Here is a 20,628-nt window from a genome sequence, read left to right on the forward strand (position 1 = left end):
TGAAAAGGATTGAGACCGGATCGCAGAATAGAAAGAGAAAGAGGGTGGAGCGACGGTGGAGAAAACGAATCGGAAAAGAGTCCGAGAAAAAGGCGAAAAAGTAGACATCGGCGGGGACAACTGTGTAGACGAGCAAAAAGTAATCGGGGGTAAAAACGATATTCGATAGAGCGAAGTCGTCGAGTCGTCGATAGGGGATGGTCGTCGATGAATGCGATGCAATTACCGGAGGTTGACCCACTTCTCCCCGACGCATTAATTGTAATGCTGGCATAGGCGGAACATTATTCGAAGCTTAATGCTAGGAAAGTCCGACAAATGGAAGAATAAAGGATTGGGGCGAATGTCTGGAACAGCGAACGGGGATGAATACAGAGCGATTTCATTTCTCCAATTTAATTTCATTTAGCGCAACTATTTCTACCCTGTATTCTACGATGTGGCTGACAGCAGCTTTCGAATCGTTTTCTACCTCTGTTAGTTTTATCTCTCTTAAGCTGACAGGACCAAATCTGCGGAATCGTATCGGACTTAACGGACTATTTAATACTTATTTTGTACCAATTTGCAGAGATGTGTATTCAAAAGAGGAAACGAGACAAACATATCGGCAAACTTCAAATTTATTCGAACGCTAAGGTTTTGCCCATCGCTGCTAATTTGTACCACCAACAAAAATTGTGTACCTCCGTTTTCGTAAAAAACGTGTAAAATCGTGTAACATTGTAAATATTAATTATTAATATTTAATATAAATATAATGTGAATCTTAATATCAGAATAGAGGTCGGTTATATTAACAAGAATTGTTTCTCTGTAAACACATTTATGATTATTTTATTACTATTACTATACAACTTATAAACAACTATTTGCAATCCTTACCTGTAAACACAGAAACAACATTCAATGTCAATTGTTCACAGGGTTCACTATTATTATATACTATTGTTCATTATTGTTGATCTGCACTGTTCTTATCTATCTCATCTAATTCGTTGTTCCTCTTTCACCTTATCAGTGTGCGTTAGCGCGGGAAATTCGAATAGAGGAAGTGCCGCGCTTCCTTACATAAATATACATTATCGTAAATATCGTTTACGATAATTTGTTACATCAAACGGACCGGTACCTTATTTTTCAGTCGTTTCGTACGATTTTCTACGCGTGAACGGACAGAAATCGCTGCGTGGACAGTTAATCTTGGCTGACCCGTGCCTATCGCCTACGCACGCGAAACTGTCTCCCCGGTAGAAACTTAATCTGGCCTGATTCAGCCGACTGGAATTTGACAGACGAGTCTCGCGTCCCATACCCCGTGTTCCGTCTACCGAGGGCCGGGACAACAGAGACTGTCATCACGGATCACAATGTGCCGTTTAATTATTCCGACTCGGCACGCCGCGGTCCGACAGGAAATTACGTCACTCGCATTGTCCTTTTCGCCGTATTCGAGATTCCGTCCTTGTTCGAACGGATAAAAAACTACCGGTCCGACCCATTTTCCGAACCGGCGAAATATTTTTTTTTACACGTGTAACGCGATCTCTCGGACTCGTTCGTTTTCAAAATCGTTCCCGATTCGTTTCGAGTTGAAAGCCAAGTCTGTTTCCGAACAACCATCAACACAGTAAATAAATTCGAAAAGCTAAATACTGCATATTTAAAAAGCCTATAAATAGACTCCCGGTAAATGAAGTATTAAGAACGAATTTAGAAACTCTTTATTTAAATTCACGAAATGATTCAACACGTGCGAACATATAGGGATGAAATTAGGGTTAGTTGACCGAGAAAGGAACGGTTTCACCGTTTCGAATACATATCGCGTTGCACCGCAAGTTTTCAGGCCGGCGTGTTCATTCCATGCAAATAGATAGGCGAACCGACTGAATGCATCCGAGGATCGGAAGTCGTTGGACGCATTCCAAGAAATCTTTAACGACTCGGTCGACGCGATGCCGACGGATAAAATTCGTTGCTCGAACGCCGGAACAATGTACGTTGAAAGTTGAAACGCGTTTCGCGAATCGATAACTCGTTTGTCGCGCCGCGTAACAAAAAATGAAAATCGAGTCGAATGTTGCGGCGTAAACTACCGAGTCGAATCGATTCCATTCTCTTAATTGAACAGGGCGAAACTATGGATTCTCTGTCGATCTTCCTTTCACCTGTTACGAGATCCAAGTCTATTCGAAGTCGCGATCGTAACGCGCACTTCTACGAACACTCTACGAATTCCAAGCCGTTAAGTCGATTTAAACTATTTCAATCGATGGGGTACTTGGAACCTTTACAGCCTGTTGTACTAACTCCGGTTAGAGGCGACCCATCAATCTTCATTCGTGTCGATTGATCCCGAAAATACAGACGATCGCCGCCGCTGACGGCTGGTTAATGGAAAAAATCAGGTGATAAATCGTTCCTAGAAATCGATAGGTTGCTGCCACCGACAGAATTTAACGATTCGTTGGAAAAAATGATCCGACGCTGTGTAAATACAGAATGTAACGAAAAATATGCTTCGGAGATCGCGATACGAACGCGAGAGCTGGAACCGCTTAGCTTGATCGTACGTAAAATTGAATGTCGGTGTCGTAACACGCGGAATAACGTAACGACCGATGCGACGTTCCCGATTGTTTGGATTTTATTTAGGTATAATCCATTATGAAATTTGACGCAATAAAGCAAATAGTAAATAAAGATAGTTGACAGTTGACAAATAAACAAATATATTAGGTTGTCCTAAAAGTTTCTTTCGTGAGTTGCATTCAATTATTTTCTGTGGCAGTGTTTATATAAAGAGACAATTTAATTTCTTTACACATTGATGGTGTAACAGTAATGGAACGAAACACAATCGCACACAGTTTTGTAATGTAACATAAAACATAAAATATTGTGTATGTATTAATTATTAATAAAACGAAAGAAACTTTTGGGACAACCCAATATATACATATTAACAAACAATCAAAACGAAGTTTACGCTGATGAATCGCGGGATTACCTTTGAAAAAGCTTATGCAACCTATGTTTAGTAGCGTCAATGGAGTCGATAAACAAACATTTTGAATAGGTCTTTTAATTAAAAGTTGTCGAATCGTATCGAATCGCATCGCGGCGGCTCCGTTGATTCGTAGTCGGAAAATTGGTCGATTTAAAATTCCCGTTGTTCGTTGGCCGCGAACTTTACGATAACGAGCAACCGCCAGGTTTCGCACCCGACGACCGGAGAAAACGCCAACTCGTGGAACGCGAGTAACGCGCGAGCGCTAGCGAACTTTAGTCCGTTCCAGGGTGTGCAATTAAAACCAACCGAGAAAATGGAATATTAACGACGCGGGCACGAGTAACGGCTCGCTGAAATTCGTTTTAACGTTGGAAAATTGATTCGAGATAATCGACAGGTTCGCTAAAAATTTGCCAGGCCAGCTGATTGAATTTTAGCGGTGGTCCTGTTATCCGTTGTACGCGCATGGAATATCGGTTTACGTTGTACACGGTTCAACGAGTAGCTAGTGTTTATTCGCCTCGATTTTCATGGCCGTGTAACGTAACGCGTAAAAACGAATTTCGATCTCGGTTTATCGTTAAAACTATCGTAGAACTCGCGAGCCGAGTAGTCGGGCAAAAATAAAGATGGTTGCAAATTGTAACACGTTTCAATCGTTTGCACTCGAGGCCTTTTTCTCTTAAACGTATTAACAACTTCAAACAATTTCGGATATATCAGGAAAGCGTTTTACTGGTTTTACTTTAGAATGATTTTAAACTCGAACAAACGTATACAAATAGTCGAATTTATAGAACACAAAACATACGAAACAAAATGTGTCGAATATCTCACTTCGTGTATTCGGTTTTTGTATGATACTTTACGAAACAATCCTTGAGATGCGTTCTCGGTTTGTTAGGGCATGTATGAGATTAACATGAGGTTTCTCGCCTGACGGCAGATTTATTGCGGTATACTTACAGTCTCTCTTTATTCTTTTCAAAACAACATAGTTTAGGAAGCCCTGGTTTAAATGAGTGGTCTTTTTTTTTTTGTTTTTTTTTTCCAAACATCTCATCGTGCATCGAAAGGTTAAGCTTCCAATACAGCAACCGCGTGTACCACTTGTTTCATTTTTTTGTAACGAATAAGAAACCATTCCAACTCGACGCGTCCACCTAAAGATTAACGACTCGCTTTCAGAGAAAACAATCAGATCATCGGCTCTTATTTGGAAATCGAGGACATAACTCTGGAAGATTACGGGGAGTACAAGTGCGAAGTTAGCAACGGCGTGGACGAGGAGATCACGTTACCCGCTCACGTTTACCGACAAGGTATGTAACTAAGCCTTTTAATCTGTCTCACGGTTAAGGAGCGCGAGGCAGTTATCTCTTGCTCGGACGAGCAAGAAAAAACTAGCACCGACAAAAATTCCTCTCTATAGAGGAATCCTTGTCCTTGTTGCGTATTCTTTCCTCGTTGTATATTCTTCCTCTCGTGCGGTACCGCGTGCGCTTTTCGCCAAGAAGAACGCGAACGCTTCCCGTTTCCATTTCCGTTCCGTCTCGCACGCCGGAAAAACTATCGAGTATTCGTTCCCCACTCGTCTCGCACCAATTAACGATCAGACATACTTTATATCGGCGCGACCCGTACCGATTTCAATCGAATCCGATTAAATTCGCTGCTCGTTACCGACGGCGACAGCGACAGCTTGGCCCAATTAATTTCAGCCAATTAAACGAACGTCATACGCGCAATCGTGACCGGGGATTTGCGGCCGTATGCTTTTCAAACAAACCCGTCCCGGTAGTTTTCGTACTCGCGTAACGACGAATATAACATGGTCGACGATCGATTATTTTTCTCTTCTTCTTTTTTTTTTTTAAATAATCGAGTTGATTCGACGAGCGAAGCGGAAGAATAATCGCAAACAAAGGCGAAGAGGAGTTAAGAGGAGCGTTCGTTATTTACAGAACCACAGTTCGCGTTGGGACTTCAAAATGGATCCTGGAGGAAGTCGTTCCTGCTCGGCGTACTGGTGCTAGTTCTCCTGATCTCAGCCGGCGCGTTTTACGCAAGATGCTGGCTACCTTTGGTGCTGTTTTGTCGCGACAAGTTCGCTCCTCTCGAGGAGAACGGTAATTATCGAGGGTGATGGGACGTAGGGACTGTTAATCGTGATTTTTAATTACCGAGGGAACCAACCGCGTCGTTTTGTACAAATTTTACTCGCACTTCGAATAGATATCTTTCCGTTGCGGAAATACGAGTCGGTAGCCGCGTAACCAGTATTTACGTCTCTTAATCTACGTTTAATCCAGCTTGGTAAAGCACCGTGAGCGGCAACCGCGCAAATGACTCGTTCGTTTGGTTTTTTTTTTTTTTTTTTTTATCGTCGGAATGGGAAAGCGAGAGAGTTACTTTAACGGCTTTGCTCGATGCGCGGGTTTTTGCTCGTCGCTTAGTTTTATCATTAATTAATAGGATCCGTTGTCGCGGGACGATAACCCGTCCCGTGATGTCGGTTAAGAATCATCCCTTTCTCTGAGCCAACCCGAGATTCGATCCGATTCGATTCGATCCGCGATCGTCCGAAGGAAAGGAACGCGCTCTGCGAGTGGAAACGAACGAAAAGCGGAGGAATCGTGGACGATAAATCGTCGGGCGTGTGGCCGCGGCTCGCGAGTTACACGTGTTAAACGGTTAAACCGATGCCTCTTACGGAAGGAGATACGTATACACGTATATCCCGCCTCGGGAACGAGATATCTCGCCTATGGGGCTTGGCCAGCCGAGTGCCGTCGGCGTCCCAGCGAGTGCCCCGTATACGGAAAGTAGAAAATTACCGCGATTACGGTGTTTCCGAGAACGACCACCGCGACATCTCCCATTAACGTTTTACCGGAGATCGTTTTCTCTTTGTTAACCGTCTGAACCCCCCCCCCCCCCTCTCTCTCTCTCTCTCTCTCTCTCTCGTTCGCGAACGCGCTCGCGAACGAAACGTTTTCTGTCAACCGCGACGCGAATCGCGTTTCACCGGGTTACCTATCCGATCGTCGCTCGAAATGTTCGCCGCGAAGAATGCGAGGCCGTCAGGAATTTACCAGAGAACGATCGCGGACGGTGATTCGCACGACTCGGTTTCGTTCGTGTCCGACTCTCCTTATTCGTGCGAATCGTTACATAAACGAACGAACGAACCGACACTTTCGCCTCGCCCTCGTATCCACCACGGAATTCGTAGCGTTCGAAAGCCGTCGTCGCAACGCTTTCGGTTGCGAGTAGAAAAAAGAATCCTTGGAAATTCAACTTCGCCTAATTCACCGGATAGATACTATCCCTACTAATCGCGTCATCGACACGGATTGCAGATGGAAAGGAATGCGACGCGCTGATCTGCTACCACGAAAAGGACGCCAACCTGGCTGTCGGTATAGCGATACCTACCCTAGAGACCAGACATCGATACAAGTGCACGCCGCTCGAGCTCTCTCACCTGAATCAGAATTGTAAGTTGCGACATGGATTAACCTTTTGCTACTCGATACCTTTTTTTCTGGTATCTACCAGCAACTCGTGATGTTTCTTAGCGTTCTATTGCCATGAATTCCAAGGTATATATAGATTTAAGACTAAGGTCACCTTTGTCTCAACGACAATCGTTTTATCGACACTTCGAATTCCAAAGAAATTAAACCTAAAGAAACATCAAGTATTGTATCAGGTAGACTGGAAAGTAATGTCGTTCCTTTTATATTGAATTCAAACAAATTTTTGATAAATTTCTACTCTTAAGCAATTATGTGATCGCCCTCGTTATCAACATCCACCTAATGCGCAAATGATCAATGACCGATAAAAATCAACGAGCTGTTGAGCGATGAACAAGGATTTAAAATTGCAAAAACGACATTACTTTCCAGTCTATCTGATAGATTTGCTGCGTGAAACCTAATCACGCCTCTCGAGTCACTTCTCGAGTTGCAAAGGGTTGAATGCCGCGAGAAGTAAGTTTCCTCCGTGCAAAGCTCTCGTCGATAGATAGCATCGTTGAGGTTCCTACCCGCGGCTGGTCTTGGTTACGAACTAAAATGGTAAGAATCTGGCGGAAACGAGTAGTTTCGCGAGCTCGACGAACCATATGAACCATAGGAAATGGTCGATTACCGGGCGAGATTAAGAAAAAGATTGGACGCGATGTAAATCGTTAGCTCGTATTTCGTAGCGGGGTTTACGGTCGCGCATACCGCTGGACGAAATCGGGGAAGATGAAGAGAGCGAAACGATCGCGATTACCGCGAAAAAGGGCGAAAAGTTTGTCGTACAAGTTTGCTGTATAGCGGAGGGCTAGTTTCACATCTCATGAATATCAACCGGACGGTTAAGCGTGCGACGCGTTGATGGTTTGCTCGACGAGAAATATTCGGATGCTAATTTCCCTCTAATTGGCAGGAGAAAATTGGGCCCGTGTAGATACCTTCTCGTGGGACCGCTTCGATTTCGTTCATGCAAATTGCTATACGTTAGCAAACTCCGATCCGTTGATGCAAAGTAACCTATACATAAATTTCGCTTCGCGTCCCGCGGTTTTTTTCTCTCTTTCTTTTCCACCGCTTTCGCTGGAGAAATTCCGAGCCCGCTCTAGTCTCGATAATCGCGAACATCCCTTCGGGGATGATACTCGAAATATCCGTATCGTCGCGTTCGCCTATCGGGATGTGGAAAAGTGTAGTATCGCTAAAGATTAAACCAGATAATCGGTTTATAAGGTAAAATAAATTTTTGGAAAAAAAACATAACCTACTTCGAAAAACATTAAAATTATTACACTCGCTAGCTCTCGATGAATTTGGTTAAATTATTAAATACAACGCAACCTTTTCGGAGGCGGAAAAACGTCCCTTCGTCTATAGGCTTTCCTCTATCGAGGTAAAAGTTTACAACTCGTAGGAGTACGTAATGGTAGTTTCAGAAGCCACGTTTCGCTCTGTTCGCTCCGTGAACTGCGGCGCGATTCGCTCATAGGAGATAGCGAGAAGATAACACGGATCCTTCGGGGTCGCGAAATTACGGGGACACGGAGTCGTCGGTAAATTGAATTAGGAAGTTGGCCGGTCCCTCGAACGCCCAGTGTCTCGTTTGTCTCCCGGTGACAACCGCGACGCCTACGACGACGACGACGATGCCGACGGTTCCGAGTTAGGCGTGTACGAGAAGTCGAGCAATCCTGGTCTCGCGTGCACCAGCTTGGCCAACTCGTTTCGACAACTTTTCTTTCGTCGAATCTACGCTCTACGCAGATTAGACGATAATAAATAATCTAAAGCGAATTATTTTTCAGGGAACCTGGAGATCGGTCCGCACGCTGCCTCCTGTCGTAGGATCGTTGTCGTGCTGAGTCCCGCGTCCCTGGAAAACGTTTGGAACGAGACGAGCGTTGGGACGATTCTGAAACAGCTGTCGACGCTCGTGACGCGGACGATAGTGATCGTCACGAAAGATATACCGGACGTGGCGACGATTGCGAAGCGATCGACCCGAGGTTGCGATACCGGTGATCTTTCCCTGGATCGTTTAAAAATTTTGCATTGGAACGAGGGTGGCGGGAGCGTCGGAGTCATTTGCGGTGGTGGTGCCGGCGGCGGTGGCGGAAATGGGGGTGGCGGTTCGAATAATCAAAAATTCTGGTACCAGTTTAGACTAGCGATGCCACCCGTTCGACCAATCGGCGACGAGACCGGGTGCCAATCGGTCGCTATGATCGTTCAAGCGAACGAAAAGTGCGGACAACAAAAGGCTCGGTCGCGCGAAAGTCTCGAGGTTCTTGTTTAAATAGTCGAAAGTATCGAAAAACGAGCGCGTACCAACTTTTCTTTCCCGCTTCCACGAACCCGCCGTTCGAATGGACATCGTTCGAGAGAATTCCCGAGAATTCCCGCTCGATTTTTACGATCGATCTTGCGAGACTTTCCCAACGAACGGGATGTTTCCTCGTAAAATATTCAAATACGCGTATAACTATGTACGGAAATTCCCATTTTTAATGTCTCGAAATTGTCTTTATTATTTATCGTTTAACCCTATCGAATGACGACGAGAAGATCGTCTCGTTTCGTTTTGTTTGCAACATTGACGAATCGCTGGTACGCGACGAAACATTTCTCGATATTTGTCCATTGTAGCATGATATACATAGAAAAACCGAAACCGAGAAACGCGTAGTCTTCCTTCACGCGAGTGTTAAAAACTTTTAAACGGATTCTATCCGAAGCGATCGGATACAGTCCCTTTTCCGAATTTTCATTCATTCCATGCGTCATGTTTGATTCGTATTAAAGGGAATCGCTCTTCGAACGAGTACGAATTGAAAATCTATACCCGACGAAATTCTATATCTATATATATATAATCTTCGATGGGTGCACACGTTTCTCAGTTCCTAGAATTATCCCATACAACGTTCGTGCGTTACGCACTGTTGCGTTGCAGAGTTAGAGAAACGTTGCTTTGCTGCTAGAAAACCAGCTCGGGACGAATTTCTTTTAAAGCGAGGCCCGACAGAGAAAAAAAAAGGAAACGAATCTCATTGTTTGCGTTGCGTAATCACTCATCGCTGGGCTTCTTTCCTCTGTTTGTATATATTGCATACTTATCGGTGCTCTCTTATTTATTTAGCTAGTTACGTTTTATTTATAACCGTTAAAATTGATCGATTTTCGTTAACGAATCCGAAAACGCACGAGCAACGCGCATCTACGTTTCCGGGAACACTTTTCTAAGCGTGTTTCACTTGTCAAAGATACGTGACGAGATCAACGAACGCGTAAGTATTTTCTACTGTTTTGTATATACACGTACCAGAGGAAAAGGATACATACGTCATATACGACGCGCGCGCGCGCGCGTGTACACGCCAATTTTTATACTGTTCTTTGGGGATCATCGTTTCATCGAGCGACTACTGGAGACTTAGAGAATTGTATCCGAGAACGTAACGAAAACGATAATACTATACCTGTAATTCTAAAATAATTATCGCCTATAGCCGGTGGTCTGTTTTAATCTATAAACGAAATCGTGACGGAGAAAAGAAAAATATTTAAGGAAACTCGAGGGACCCTCGAGACATATCTGCCGCTCAACACCCGTTAATATAGATTTTTCTTTAAATCTCGCGTTGTTTCTCGTTTAACATCGTTTTTAGATTAAAATGGAGCATTCTCTTAAACCACGTATTATGTATACCGTAGTTGTTAATCGCGTAATTGTACTTTAGGCGTCACGGACGGATTCTCGCGAGGTGAGCTTAATTTTAATATCGCATAGTAATCTCTTTACTGTCAGTATTACAATACACTAGTGTACTTGACTCGCGAGAACACGCTAGGACGATCCGCGTCGCGAGCGATCGTTGCGAGCCGAGTAAGCAGAGTATAGACATAGACGTTACACTCGTTTCTTCGTTTAGCAATAAGAACTGATACGACGGGGCAAGCGCGTCGTCTGAAACTTGTTCTTTCTTTCTTTCTTTTTTTTTTTTTTTTAAATAGATTCTGAAACGGAGAATAATCTAAGAAACGGAACAGAACGAAAGAAATATGGCATGTTTGTTTTTCTTTATCGTTTTGTGTCGTACCACTAGAATCGACGAATTGAAACTGTTTCTGTGAATGTGGAACACGTTCGAGACACCCGTTAGAGGTACGCGTTCCATGCGTAAAAACATGTCTGAGTAAAACCCTGTGAACCAAAAATTGAAACTCTGTTTCTTCTTCATGCCGTCACAGGCTGCAGCGGAGATTGTTGTTCGTGAAATTCAATAAAAAAATAAATAAATAAAAAAAATAAAAAACAAGAATATTTATATTTACAGAAATCGTTTGATTGTTACTTTTTATCTTAATTATCGTAGAAAATAAATTACACTTCGAAAACATGCTGAAACCACTGCCGATTTATTGTTATGTAGAAACGTGTTTGTTGTACGGCCGTCGTTTATTCGAGAGATCTAAAGAGTGATTTTGAGAAACCGTTTAAGGAAGAGAAAAAGACATTGTATTATTAACATAAATAATGCTCTAGATCTATATTTTTCATTTGTAATAATAAAATTACATAGGCACTTATACGCAAGGCAATTGTTTTCACCTAAAAGTACAGTGTTCGCTTACTTGTTCGTCGTCGTCGTCGTCGTCGTCGTTGGCTAAGTAAGCGGTACATAAACCGATACAAACGAGACGAATGAATAAAATATGTATAGATATATATATATATATATATACACATGTATATCTTTAAGTCGGTATAGGAAGAATTTCACTCTTCGGCGCGGTACAAACTGACCAAGTGGTTTGTTTGTATTGGTAAAGCGACTCTCGTTCGTTCCAACGTATCTTACGCGTAAAACGTTGTTGTGATACAAGCAAAAATAGAAAAAACTTCGATCCGCGAATTCTTTCGACAACTATATAGACACAAATAAAGTACACCTTAGGTGTTTTAATACAAACTGTTTCCGGACATAGCACGCGTATCGAGCAAAATAATTTTCTATCTTATTGTTAGAAGGTAGACACGTGTTCTTTCTCGACATACGGCTTTTGTACTTACAGCACCAACGTAAGGGCAAGAAAAAACGAATATCCTGCGTAGATAAATTGCTAACAAATTAGAAAATAGCAACGGTGGTAGGAGAACCATTTTCTCTAACGTATAGAAAAATAGTCCGCGATGCGATTAAGTACGATATAACTCGCGACAGTTTCCAGAGTAAAAAGTCGTGTATAGAAAAGGCAGCTGTTTATAAAAAATCTATGTAATAATACTGTATCCAGGAACGCGAAATTCTCGAAAAATCTCGAAAACGACAAATCACGATTATTCAATGGGGCCGTTTCATACCAACGACACTGGGTGACACAATCGATCATAACGATAGATAGGGCACTCTTTGATCGCGCTAAATAATCCACGGATGGTTTCTGTAAAAGTAGAAAGTACAGTCATCAATAACGGGACTCAATGCAGACAGTCCAACTTGGAAATTGACGAATCCGTTGAACGTTTATCAAAGGGCAGTTGATGTACGATTTTGATAGCTTTCGCGAGCGATTTCTTTCAAGACTTCCGCCATTGCTGGTCCCGTCTCGTTCACCATGCTCTTCAAATATCCAGACTCCTTTTGCAAAAGCACGTAAGGGGCATCGAATTCCTGCGATCAAACAAACTCGAGTATATTATTCTCTCTTTTCGATTCGCATCCGAATCTCTGAAATCTTGGGAAGAAGCTTACCACAGCGCTGCCAGCATCCATTACCAAAATACGATCGCTATCCATGACAGTGTTGAGTCGATGAGCGATGGTTAATACGGTGCATTTCGCAAATTTTCTGCGAATCGTAAGTTGGATCAATTCATCGGTTCGCGGATCAACGTTCGCCGTAGCTTCGTCGAGAATGAGAATGGGATTGTTTCGGACGATTGCGCGAGCCAGGCACACGATCTGACGCTGTCCCACGCTCAGATTCGAGCCACCCTCGTTAATGTGAGCCTCCAGACCCATTTCCTTGATCTCAACATCCTCCAATGCTTGCCAGAGCACGCTATCGTCGTAGCTGCCGAAGGGATCCAAATTCTTTCTCATTGTGCCCGAGAACAAAAACGGTTCTTGAGGAATTATACTGATCTTGGAACGTAAATCGTGAAGACCTATCTCGACGGTGTTGACCCCATCTATCACGATGGCACCTTCGAGATCTGCGAGGCGAAACAGAGCCGAGATCAAGGACGACTTTCCAGCACCTGTTCTTCCGACAATCCCAATCTTTTCTTGGGGATAAATCAAAAAGTTCAAATTCTTCAACACCGGAGGCTCCGCCGGATCGTACCTCATCGCCACTTGTTTGAATTCGATTTTTCCCTCCTCGGGCCAACTATCTCGGGGTTTTTTATCCGGCGTGCTTTCGAGCGCCGGCTCGTTCTCCACTTTGCTAGAAAAAACATACGAGTTTGGTGGTCGTTGAAATGAAACGTGTATAGGTATTTTGCATCTGCCGCGGTACCCACCTGTATTCCAACACGCGCTCAACGGAAGTCATTTGATTCTCTAGCTCGGTACTTTGCCGCATGCCCCACTGGAACATACCCGTTAACCCGATGCTCTGGGTTATGGCTAGTCCGACGTCGCCACCTTTCTCGTTATCGCCGATGAACAAAAAGCTATAAGTAACCAAGATGATGTAGACGACACAGAAGAGATCGAGCCAAAATCCAAACGCTCTCGAGGATCCTATGAATAGGTACCACGCCGCTGAGTGCAAGTCCTGGTGTTGATCGAATTCCTTTATAAGAATTTCTTGCGCTCCGAAAGCTCGAATGGTTGGTAACCCTTGCAGCGTGGCATTCAGATGGCCGAATACCGGCGATCGAGCTATTATTTACAGATTATTTTCGTGAAAAAACTTGGTTTTCTCGCGCGACTCTCTCTTAGAAGACAAGTAAGAGAGTAAGGGCATTGGGGAACTGATTTATTGGAATCGGGGAAAAAAGTGGTACTCACTGATTCCTTCGAGTCGTTTCACGCTGCGGCTGGTCGCTACGTAAAACACGCGGATGTAGTAAAAGAGTATTCCGATTGCCACTGTAGGTATCATTAACCATGGATTGGCTATTGCGACCACTACGATGATTCCAATGAGAGCCAGTCCAATTTGCAGGCTATCGATCAGTGCTACCGGTAATAGTTCGTCTATGGCGCCCATGTCTTTCGAAAATCTATTAAGAACACGTCCTGATGTGTTCGTGTTAAAGAAACGCATCGTTGCGCGGCTGATATTTTGGAACATGCGATCGTGCAGCCTAACAGACGCTTGCATGCACGTTCTGAAGAATGAGATCGAACGCATTAGAGTAATTATTACCGTGAAAATGGTTAAACCGCTGTACAAATATATGCACGTGTCACAAGCCAACGGACTCTGCCTATCGTTTTCAATGGTACCATTCGATTTATCGTGGACCTATAAACAAAATCACATTTCCTGATTACGATTAACTTGTAACTTGTAACTACTTGTCGAGAGAACAATTTAAAGAGATAAAAATACTCACGAATCGTTCTTCCATATTAACCCATTGAGAGATAAAGAAATCCCCACAACTGGCTACTAATTGCGCAAGTACGCACAGAAAAACAACCATAAACACGACACACCAATTTCCACCGGCTCGGAAATATCCTAGATACACTTTACCGGAAACCTTGCCTCTTGTACGTGCTTCGGCTACCTAAATACCATATTTCATAAAACATTGGAAACATTCGCGGACGCTTTGCGCGATTTTCAAATTTATATTCGGCTTTCGAATACTTACCTCGACCGGATCCAACTTATCGGTGACGCTGCTCATGAATGAACTTAAAGACGTAATACTGCCGTTCCGAGAATTGCTCCTACTCGGAGGTGCAGTCCCCGATCGTTCCTCTTCCAATGGTGGTGGATTCTCCAACAACCTCCCAAAATCTACGCCCATGGCGCCCAATTCGTCGTAAGTACTACGATGAGAAAGAAGGATCATAAGTATCATTCAGGGAAATTTAAGCATTCGAATCAAAGCGTAAATTGAACCTACCCCTGTGCTTTAACCGATCCGTCTTTCATAACGATTATTCTATCAACATATCTCAAGTATTGCAATTGATGGGTAACAAGAACTCTAGTTTTTCCCCTTAAATATTTGTCGATGCATTCCTCGAACATGTGCTTGCCAACGTGAGCGTCTACGGCGCTCAAAGGATCGTCCAGTAAGTACAAGTCGGCTTCCGTGTATATCGCTCTTGCTAAGTTAATCCTACGTGTGTGAATCGATACATAAGCCATCTTCTTATATCAAAATCGACCTATATTGACTTTTTTAATTAATATTACAATTACCAACCTAGCACGTTGCCCGCCCGACAAACTAATTCCTCTTTCGCCCACGATTGTTTTATCGCCGTACGGCAACAAAGTAAAATCCCTTTTTAATTGGCATACTCGGACTACACGATCGTATCGGAACTGATCCATTTGCCTGCCGAACAGAATATTTTGTCTAACAGAGCCGGCAAATAGCCACGGTTCTTGACTAGCGTATGCCAACTTGCCGTTTATCTGCAAAACATAATTATAGTATAGTAGTAATTATAGTATTGATAATATTATTGCAATAAAAAAAAAAAAAGAAAAAAGAAGAAAGAATAATACGAACCTGTACAGAACCTGCGTGTACAGGCAATTCCTTTAATATCACGTTAAGTAAACTACTTTTGCCAGCACCAACTTGACCAACAACAGCGATCAGCTCGCCCGGTTTTACGGTGATGTTGATGTTCTTCAATGTGTCCCCGTTGTCGTACGAAAACCACTTTGCGCAAACATTCTTTAAAGATATAGTACTGTCTTCTTGATAACTATTCGTATCAATTTTGTCATCTTTAATGTCATTCCCTTCTTTATTTACACCGTTAACATCATTATTTTTCTTCGCCAGATCCTTTAACTCTTCTTTTCCATATCCTTTCTTATCGTTTGTGGGTCCAATTTCCTCGTACATCATGAACTTTTGCAAACGCTTTATAGAAACGAGTGCTTCCGCTATTTGCGTTATACCTGCGCAACATCCAACGTTTTACCAAATCTTCGTGTGATTCACATCGATACGATTCACGATTATTCAATTGCACCTACCTTGCGGAAAGTAGACCGTCATAGTCTGACGTAAAATATTGTAATAAGCCGTCAACATAAATACTTTCTCGGCAGTTATTCTATGACCATATAAGACGTACGCTAATATGGTAATGAAAAGCGACATTCTCGTACTAAATATCATAAAAGACATGGTGATGCCTCTAATATAAGAAGTGAGCCGTACTACATTGATTTCTCTCCTGAAATAACGCACAAAGTCGTGTACTTGTAAAGATTTTAGTCGTATAAAAAATTACCTTCTTGCTTTCTCGACTAAAGCACTGAACGGCTTTTCCCAAGTATACATCTTAATCGCCTGAATACCACCAATGATTTCGTTCGTCAATCGAACTCTTTCGTCCGTCCTTATAGCGGTTTTCAGTCGTAATATCGAGGACTTTTTACCCAAGTAACCTACGCGTTTTGAAAACACAGTGTAACATATATCGTGGAAACAATGCGTCGCAAATGAAAAGAGATTAATTTTCTGTACCTTGCAAGGGAATGAACATTAGAAGGGTTGCGACACCGATGAAAGCAGATACTTCAACTTCCTCGTACATGAAATATATAATGAGAATGGTCTCGAGAGGACCGATCCATAAATAATGCAAAAATATAATTGCTACGTCGAATCTGTTGACGTCGTTGGACAAGAGATTGACTGCTTGCCCTATTGTGGTTTCACCCAAAGCTGTTCTTGAAAGTCTCAATGCTTTCCTATATATTAACGTGCAACAAGCCACACGCATTTTCATTCCCATATGAAGGATGGCCATCATATATGGATGAATAACGAATATTAACAATCCCGAACATAATATCACACCAGTCGCGTATAAGTAAGCTTCCTCTTTTGTTATTGTATTGCTGCTATAGTATCTCAATAGTTGACCAAGAAATATTGGTTGCAATACCCTGTAAAGCGAATTAGGGGAAATTAGCGTCGACGTTTAACTGCAAGTTTTCAAAATTATTATTGCAACAACGCTTTACGGGATAATTATTGTACTATGTAATCTCAAGATATCTTTATCTTGAGATATTTATTTAGATATTTTTCAAACGTTCAAATTAAAAAAGAGTTAAGCTTCTAAAAGGAAGCATAGAGAATTAGTAGGTACACGGGATGCAAAGGGGGATTCAGAGACTTAACGATCTCGTCGCATCTTCATTTTCATGAACTTGCGAATTGGAAGAATTGTATAAACTGGGCAGTAACTGGGCAATTTTCTTCTGATTGTAGTAACGGATAAGAAGGCCAAGAAACATGGGCTGTGATAATCTGAACAAGCAGTAGAAAGATTTAAAAACCTATACTTAATAATAATAATAATTTTTGTAGTTAAACGATACCATACTTGTATTACATACCTAAGCAATATCTCCATAACTGCTAAAATTAGTCCATATACCAGTAATCGAAGACCAAAACATTTGATAAGAACTTTTTTTAAACTGGGCTCCTTCACTTTTTTTTTCGTGTCATATTTCTTACTACTATTTTCGTTTTCTTCGCTTAGTAACTTGCGCTTTTCATAAGCTTCGCATTCCTTTTCCCATGCCTTAACAATTTTTGTACCTAAAATACTGCTTGTGTGTTCCTTAAGGGGTTTGCATAAATCATTTATTTCTAACTCTTTTCGATAACCGTCCCAAAAAGTACGTAGAATCCATCTATTAAGAAAAGGTAATTTCGATTACTACAATAGATAACAATTCTATTAAAAATAGTATTAGGGAAAAATAGTACTATCTATATAATTCCAGTTTTTACTATCTTTAAATCAACGTTTGCATCGAACATACGAAGGTTGGAGAATTATCTTTGTTTTTGAGCATTTAATATCAATGGTAATCGATAAAGATAACAAAGAACTACCTTCAAAGGTTCTATATAAGAATACTAATAGATAACATATCAAAAAGTATGTCTATTTGTTCATTAAAGGAATTCAAGATAGTTCTTCTCCTATCAACAGACGGCTTATTTGTATCTGATACAGAGATACTTCGAAAGCTCAGATCGTATATCATCATGATTTTACATTTCTATTAACAGACGATGACAAGGAAAAAAAGCAACTGGTCATATATTTCATAAAACTTACGAAAATGTTAAGGCGCTAAGAGGATTTGCTCCTTCTCGTGGATTCTTTACTCTTTCTGTTTTTACTTTTCCATCCATGATACTTTAGCATTTAGCTATTCGTTGTTCCTATAAAGATGGATGCAAAGATAACACAAAACATTCTAAACTCATTATAAATAAGATTATATATTTTAAATGAAATTGGTATATACATAAACAACCTATTAGAATCTTAACGAATCACATAGAAGATAATGACATACAATGCTTTAACAAATGTGTATAAAAGATACGTCTTATTTTACTTTTTAAGCCTAATGATGATAATAATAATAATAAATTGTAAATGATGTTAAAGTTTATTTATCACTTAATGAAACATAATCCATAAAATAAACGGGTGATTACTAATTTCACTGAATTTTCCACACATCGTGGGGAACAGTATACACAATGATAAGTTAGATAAGTAAATATGAAATATATTCTGAACATACATACACAAGCATGACTTTATACTGATATCACTTTCTATTTATAAATGAAGACATATCAAATTAGATTCGAAATTTTGACGACTTTTAAATTTACATTTAATACAAGTTAAAAGACAAGATATTAAATAAATAGTAAATCCACTTGTAAGTATGCTACGATGGCGACACTTCATAACACACATTTATATCTACTAAATGTACAAGACAATCTTTCATGAGAGCATTGATTTATATACCTATATGTGTATCTTGCTGAACTTTACTTATTACTTAATGGTAGAACTACCGATGGTTGATTCATATCTGTTATACATACTACTACGCCTGTGAAATTAAACAACAGAGGAGATAAAATAACTTATTGACATAATCACTTCTCTATTTCGATTCAAAAGCTACATGTTCTAGAGTACCATACATCTTTGTAAAACAATGATAAGCTGAACTACTATTTCAATAGCAAACAATTCTATAACATGTTACAATGTACTTTCGCAGTCATGCTCAGGAGGTGAGTTTCGCTTTTAAAAAGTAGAAAAGACAGGAAAGAAATTTACCATACACAAACATGTTTATAAAGTATGAAACCGTTTATCATGCGACATTCAAAATTGTATACAAAGTAAATTTTGATAAGAGATCCGTTGAATCTCAAAAACGACAATGTATTTTTCCACAATTATTTAGGTTGTCTCACATATCATATATGGGGTGTAGGCTAAAGTGATTCATCCGAGAGAAACGAATCGAGAATGCGAAATAAAATTAATTCGAGCGAGCCTTCGTCTTCGAACAAATCGCTTAGTTAATTAAATGAATTCGATTAAAAATGTTTCATTATAGGCAGCTATATAGGAAAAGAAAATTTATAAGAGAAAATACTTGATTGCATTTTTAAAAAAGAGCATTCGAGACATTTCGTAATTAGAAGAAAAATGAATCGAAATGTTCGAAGAGTTCGGATGGGAAGCATGTTAAGTCACGTTTCCAAGTGTGTAAGCGTAACGCCGAACGCGTAAACGTAACGTTGAATACATTCGAAGGAAAACTAATTGTGTTTGAGCAGTAACGTTGCACAACGTGTGTACAGTGCACCGAACAGGTGTCATTAGTGTAATGAACTCATCACTTTGTACACCTTGCGCGTAAACACAATCATTAAACGCGCGTCTAAAACATTTTCAATCTTAATTGTTCCGGAAACGTAGGTAGTTTGCAAAGATTTCATGCGTCTGATTAATTTTTGTACGTGGAAATAACCGTTAATCGAGTTACGTAATTTATTGGTAAACACTCGAGATTATTGAAGTGCTGAGAAATACTTGATATCTCGCATTGTTTGTACGAGGAAAAATTTGCAACTTGCAACTACAATTGCAGATTTCATAGAAATCAATTGTGATAACTCGTGCGTGTTAGATTCGTTTTGCTCATAGTTATTTTAGGAATTTATCAGGTTATTTATCCTCGCATAGACGCGCGATACCGTATACGAGTTCCCCGAGTTACATTTATTTAATGACAACAAAGAAAACCGTAAATTGAGCGCAACTTATGTAACGGTAGACGATTTAAAATTTCGAGACTGCTTATGATCAATCAAACGGTATTTTTAAGACGGTTTATCGTCAATAATAATTGATCGAGCGTTAATTGAATCGCGTTCGACCGTTCGACGTCTGATGAGTCGTGAATTCGTGGTATATTTCTGTGTTGCCTCCCCGCACCGTCCCGCCGGAAAACGATAGAATAGGTTTGATTCGATTCAATCGATGGTTCGTGTTGAAAATGAAATGGTAATAGAGGAAAAGTAGAAAGAAATGTTGGTTTGCGTATAGTGTCACTCACGATCGAAGAAAATAATCCTGTCTAGTCTTCGGTACACGAACGTCCCATTACTTTTTAATTGTTGAGCAATTTATCGGATGACAACCAGCATCCACTTAAGTAGAAGGTCGTTACTCGACTGCTCGACTGATGCTCACAGTCTCAGCTCAACTGGGCAATGCTCGCATAGTCGCATGTGTCATTGGTTAACCTTAAACTAACACGTGATTGGGAACAGCGGCCGTGGTGGGTTGGCTGGTGGGTATACTTTTGGCGAATCTCCGCGGAGTTAGTGCTTTGTGTTGGTGTCTGGTCCGCACTCCGCACCTCGCGCTCCGCTGTTCGCGCTTATACCTTGTATGTATGTAATTGCATTTTTCGTTACATTACTCCTGTTTCTTTCCATGCCGACGCTTGTTACCGACATCTTACGAAAGCAACCACGAAAATATAATTCGAAAATTTTCTTATCAC

The 20,628-nt window shown here is 41.1% G+C and overlaps 2 protein-coding genes across 3 annotated transcripts in view; one reads left to right on the forward strand and one right to left on the reverse strand.

Moving 5' to 3' along the window:
• LOC128887124 (interleukin-1 receptor accessory protein-like 1-B) overlaps positions 1–11,133 on the forward strand; it is a 54,302-nt gene extending 43,169 nt beyond the window's left edge. Inside the window, exons 4-7 of the mRNA XM_054142635.1 lie at positions 4,205–4,338; positions 4,981–5,145; positions 6,379–6,516; positions 8,349–11,133. Of these exons, the coding sequence (XP_053998610.1) occupies positions 4,205–4,338; positions 4,981–5,145; positions 6,379–6,516; positions 8,349–8,839 (928 nt within the window). The 3' untranslated portion in view covers positions 8,840–11,133. The remainder of the gene's footprint in view (positions 1–4,204; positions 4,339–4,980; positions 5,146–6,378; positions 6,517–8,348) is intronic.
• On the reverse strand, positions 11,061–20,319 carry LOC128887107 (probable multidrug resistance-associated protein lethal(2)03659). 2 transcript variants are annotated; one of them, XM_054142602.1, is made up of 16 exons: positions 20,176–20,319; positions 17,850–17,956; positions 17,113–17,415; positions 16,895–17,023; positions 16,232–16,656; positions 15,996–16,152; positions 15,736–15,938; positions 15,257–15,657; positions 14,945–15,159; positions 14,639–14,857; positions 14,381–14,561; positions 14,117–14,293; positions 13,566–14,025; positions 13,073–13,436; positions 12,300–12,996; positions 11,061–12,218 (listed from the first exon to the last, which is right to left on the reverse strand). In XM_054142602.1, the coding sequence occupies exons 2-16, from the start codon at positions 17,924–17,926 to the stop codon at positions 12,075–12,077; spliced, it is 4,152 nt and encodes a 1,383-aa protein (XP_053998577.1). In that variant the 5' UTR covers positions 17,927–17,956; positions 20,176–20,319; the 3' UTR covers positions 11,061–12,074. The 2 variants fall into 2 exon arrangements, with proteins under 2 accessions (XP_053998577.1, XP_053998578.1); XM_054142603.1 differs by lacking the exon at positions 16,895–17,023.
• Positions 20,320–20,628: the final 309 nt, after the last annotated feature.

Source organism: Hylaeus anthracinus, unplaced genomic scaffold, assembly GCF_026225885.1.
Source record: "Hylaeus anthracinus isolate JK02 unplaced genomic scaffold, UHH_iyHylAnth1.0_haploid 11985, whole genome shotgun sequence".
NCBI lineage: Eukaryota > Metazoa > Arthropoda > Insecta > Hymenoptera > Colletidae > Hylaeus > Hylaeus anthracinus.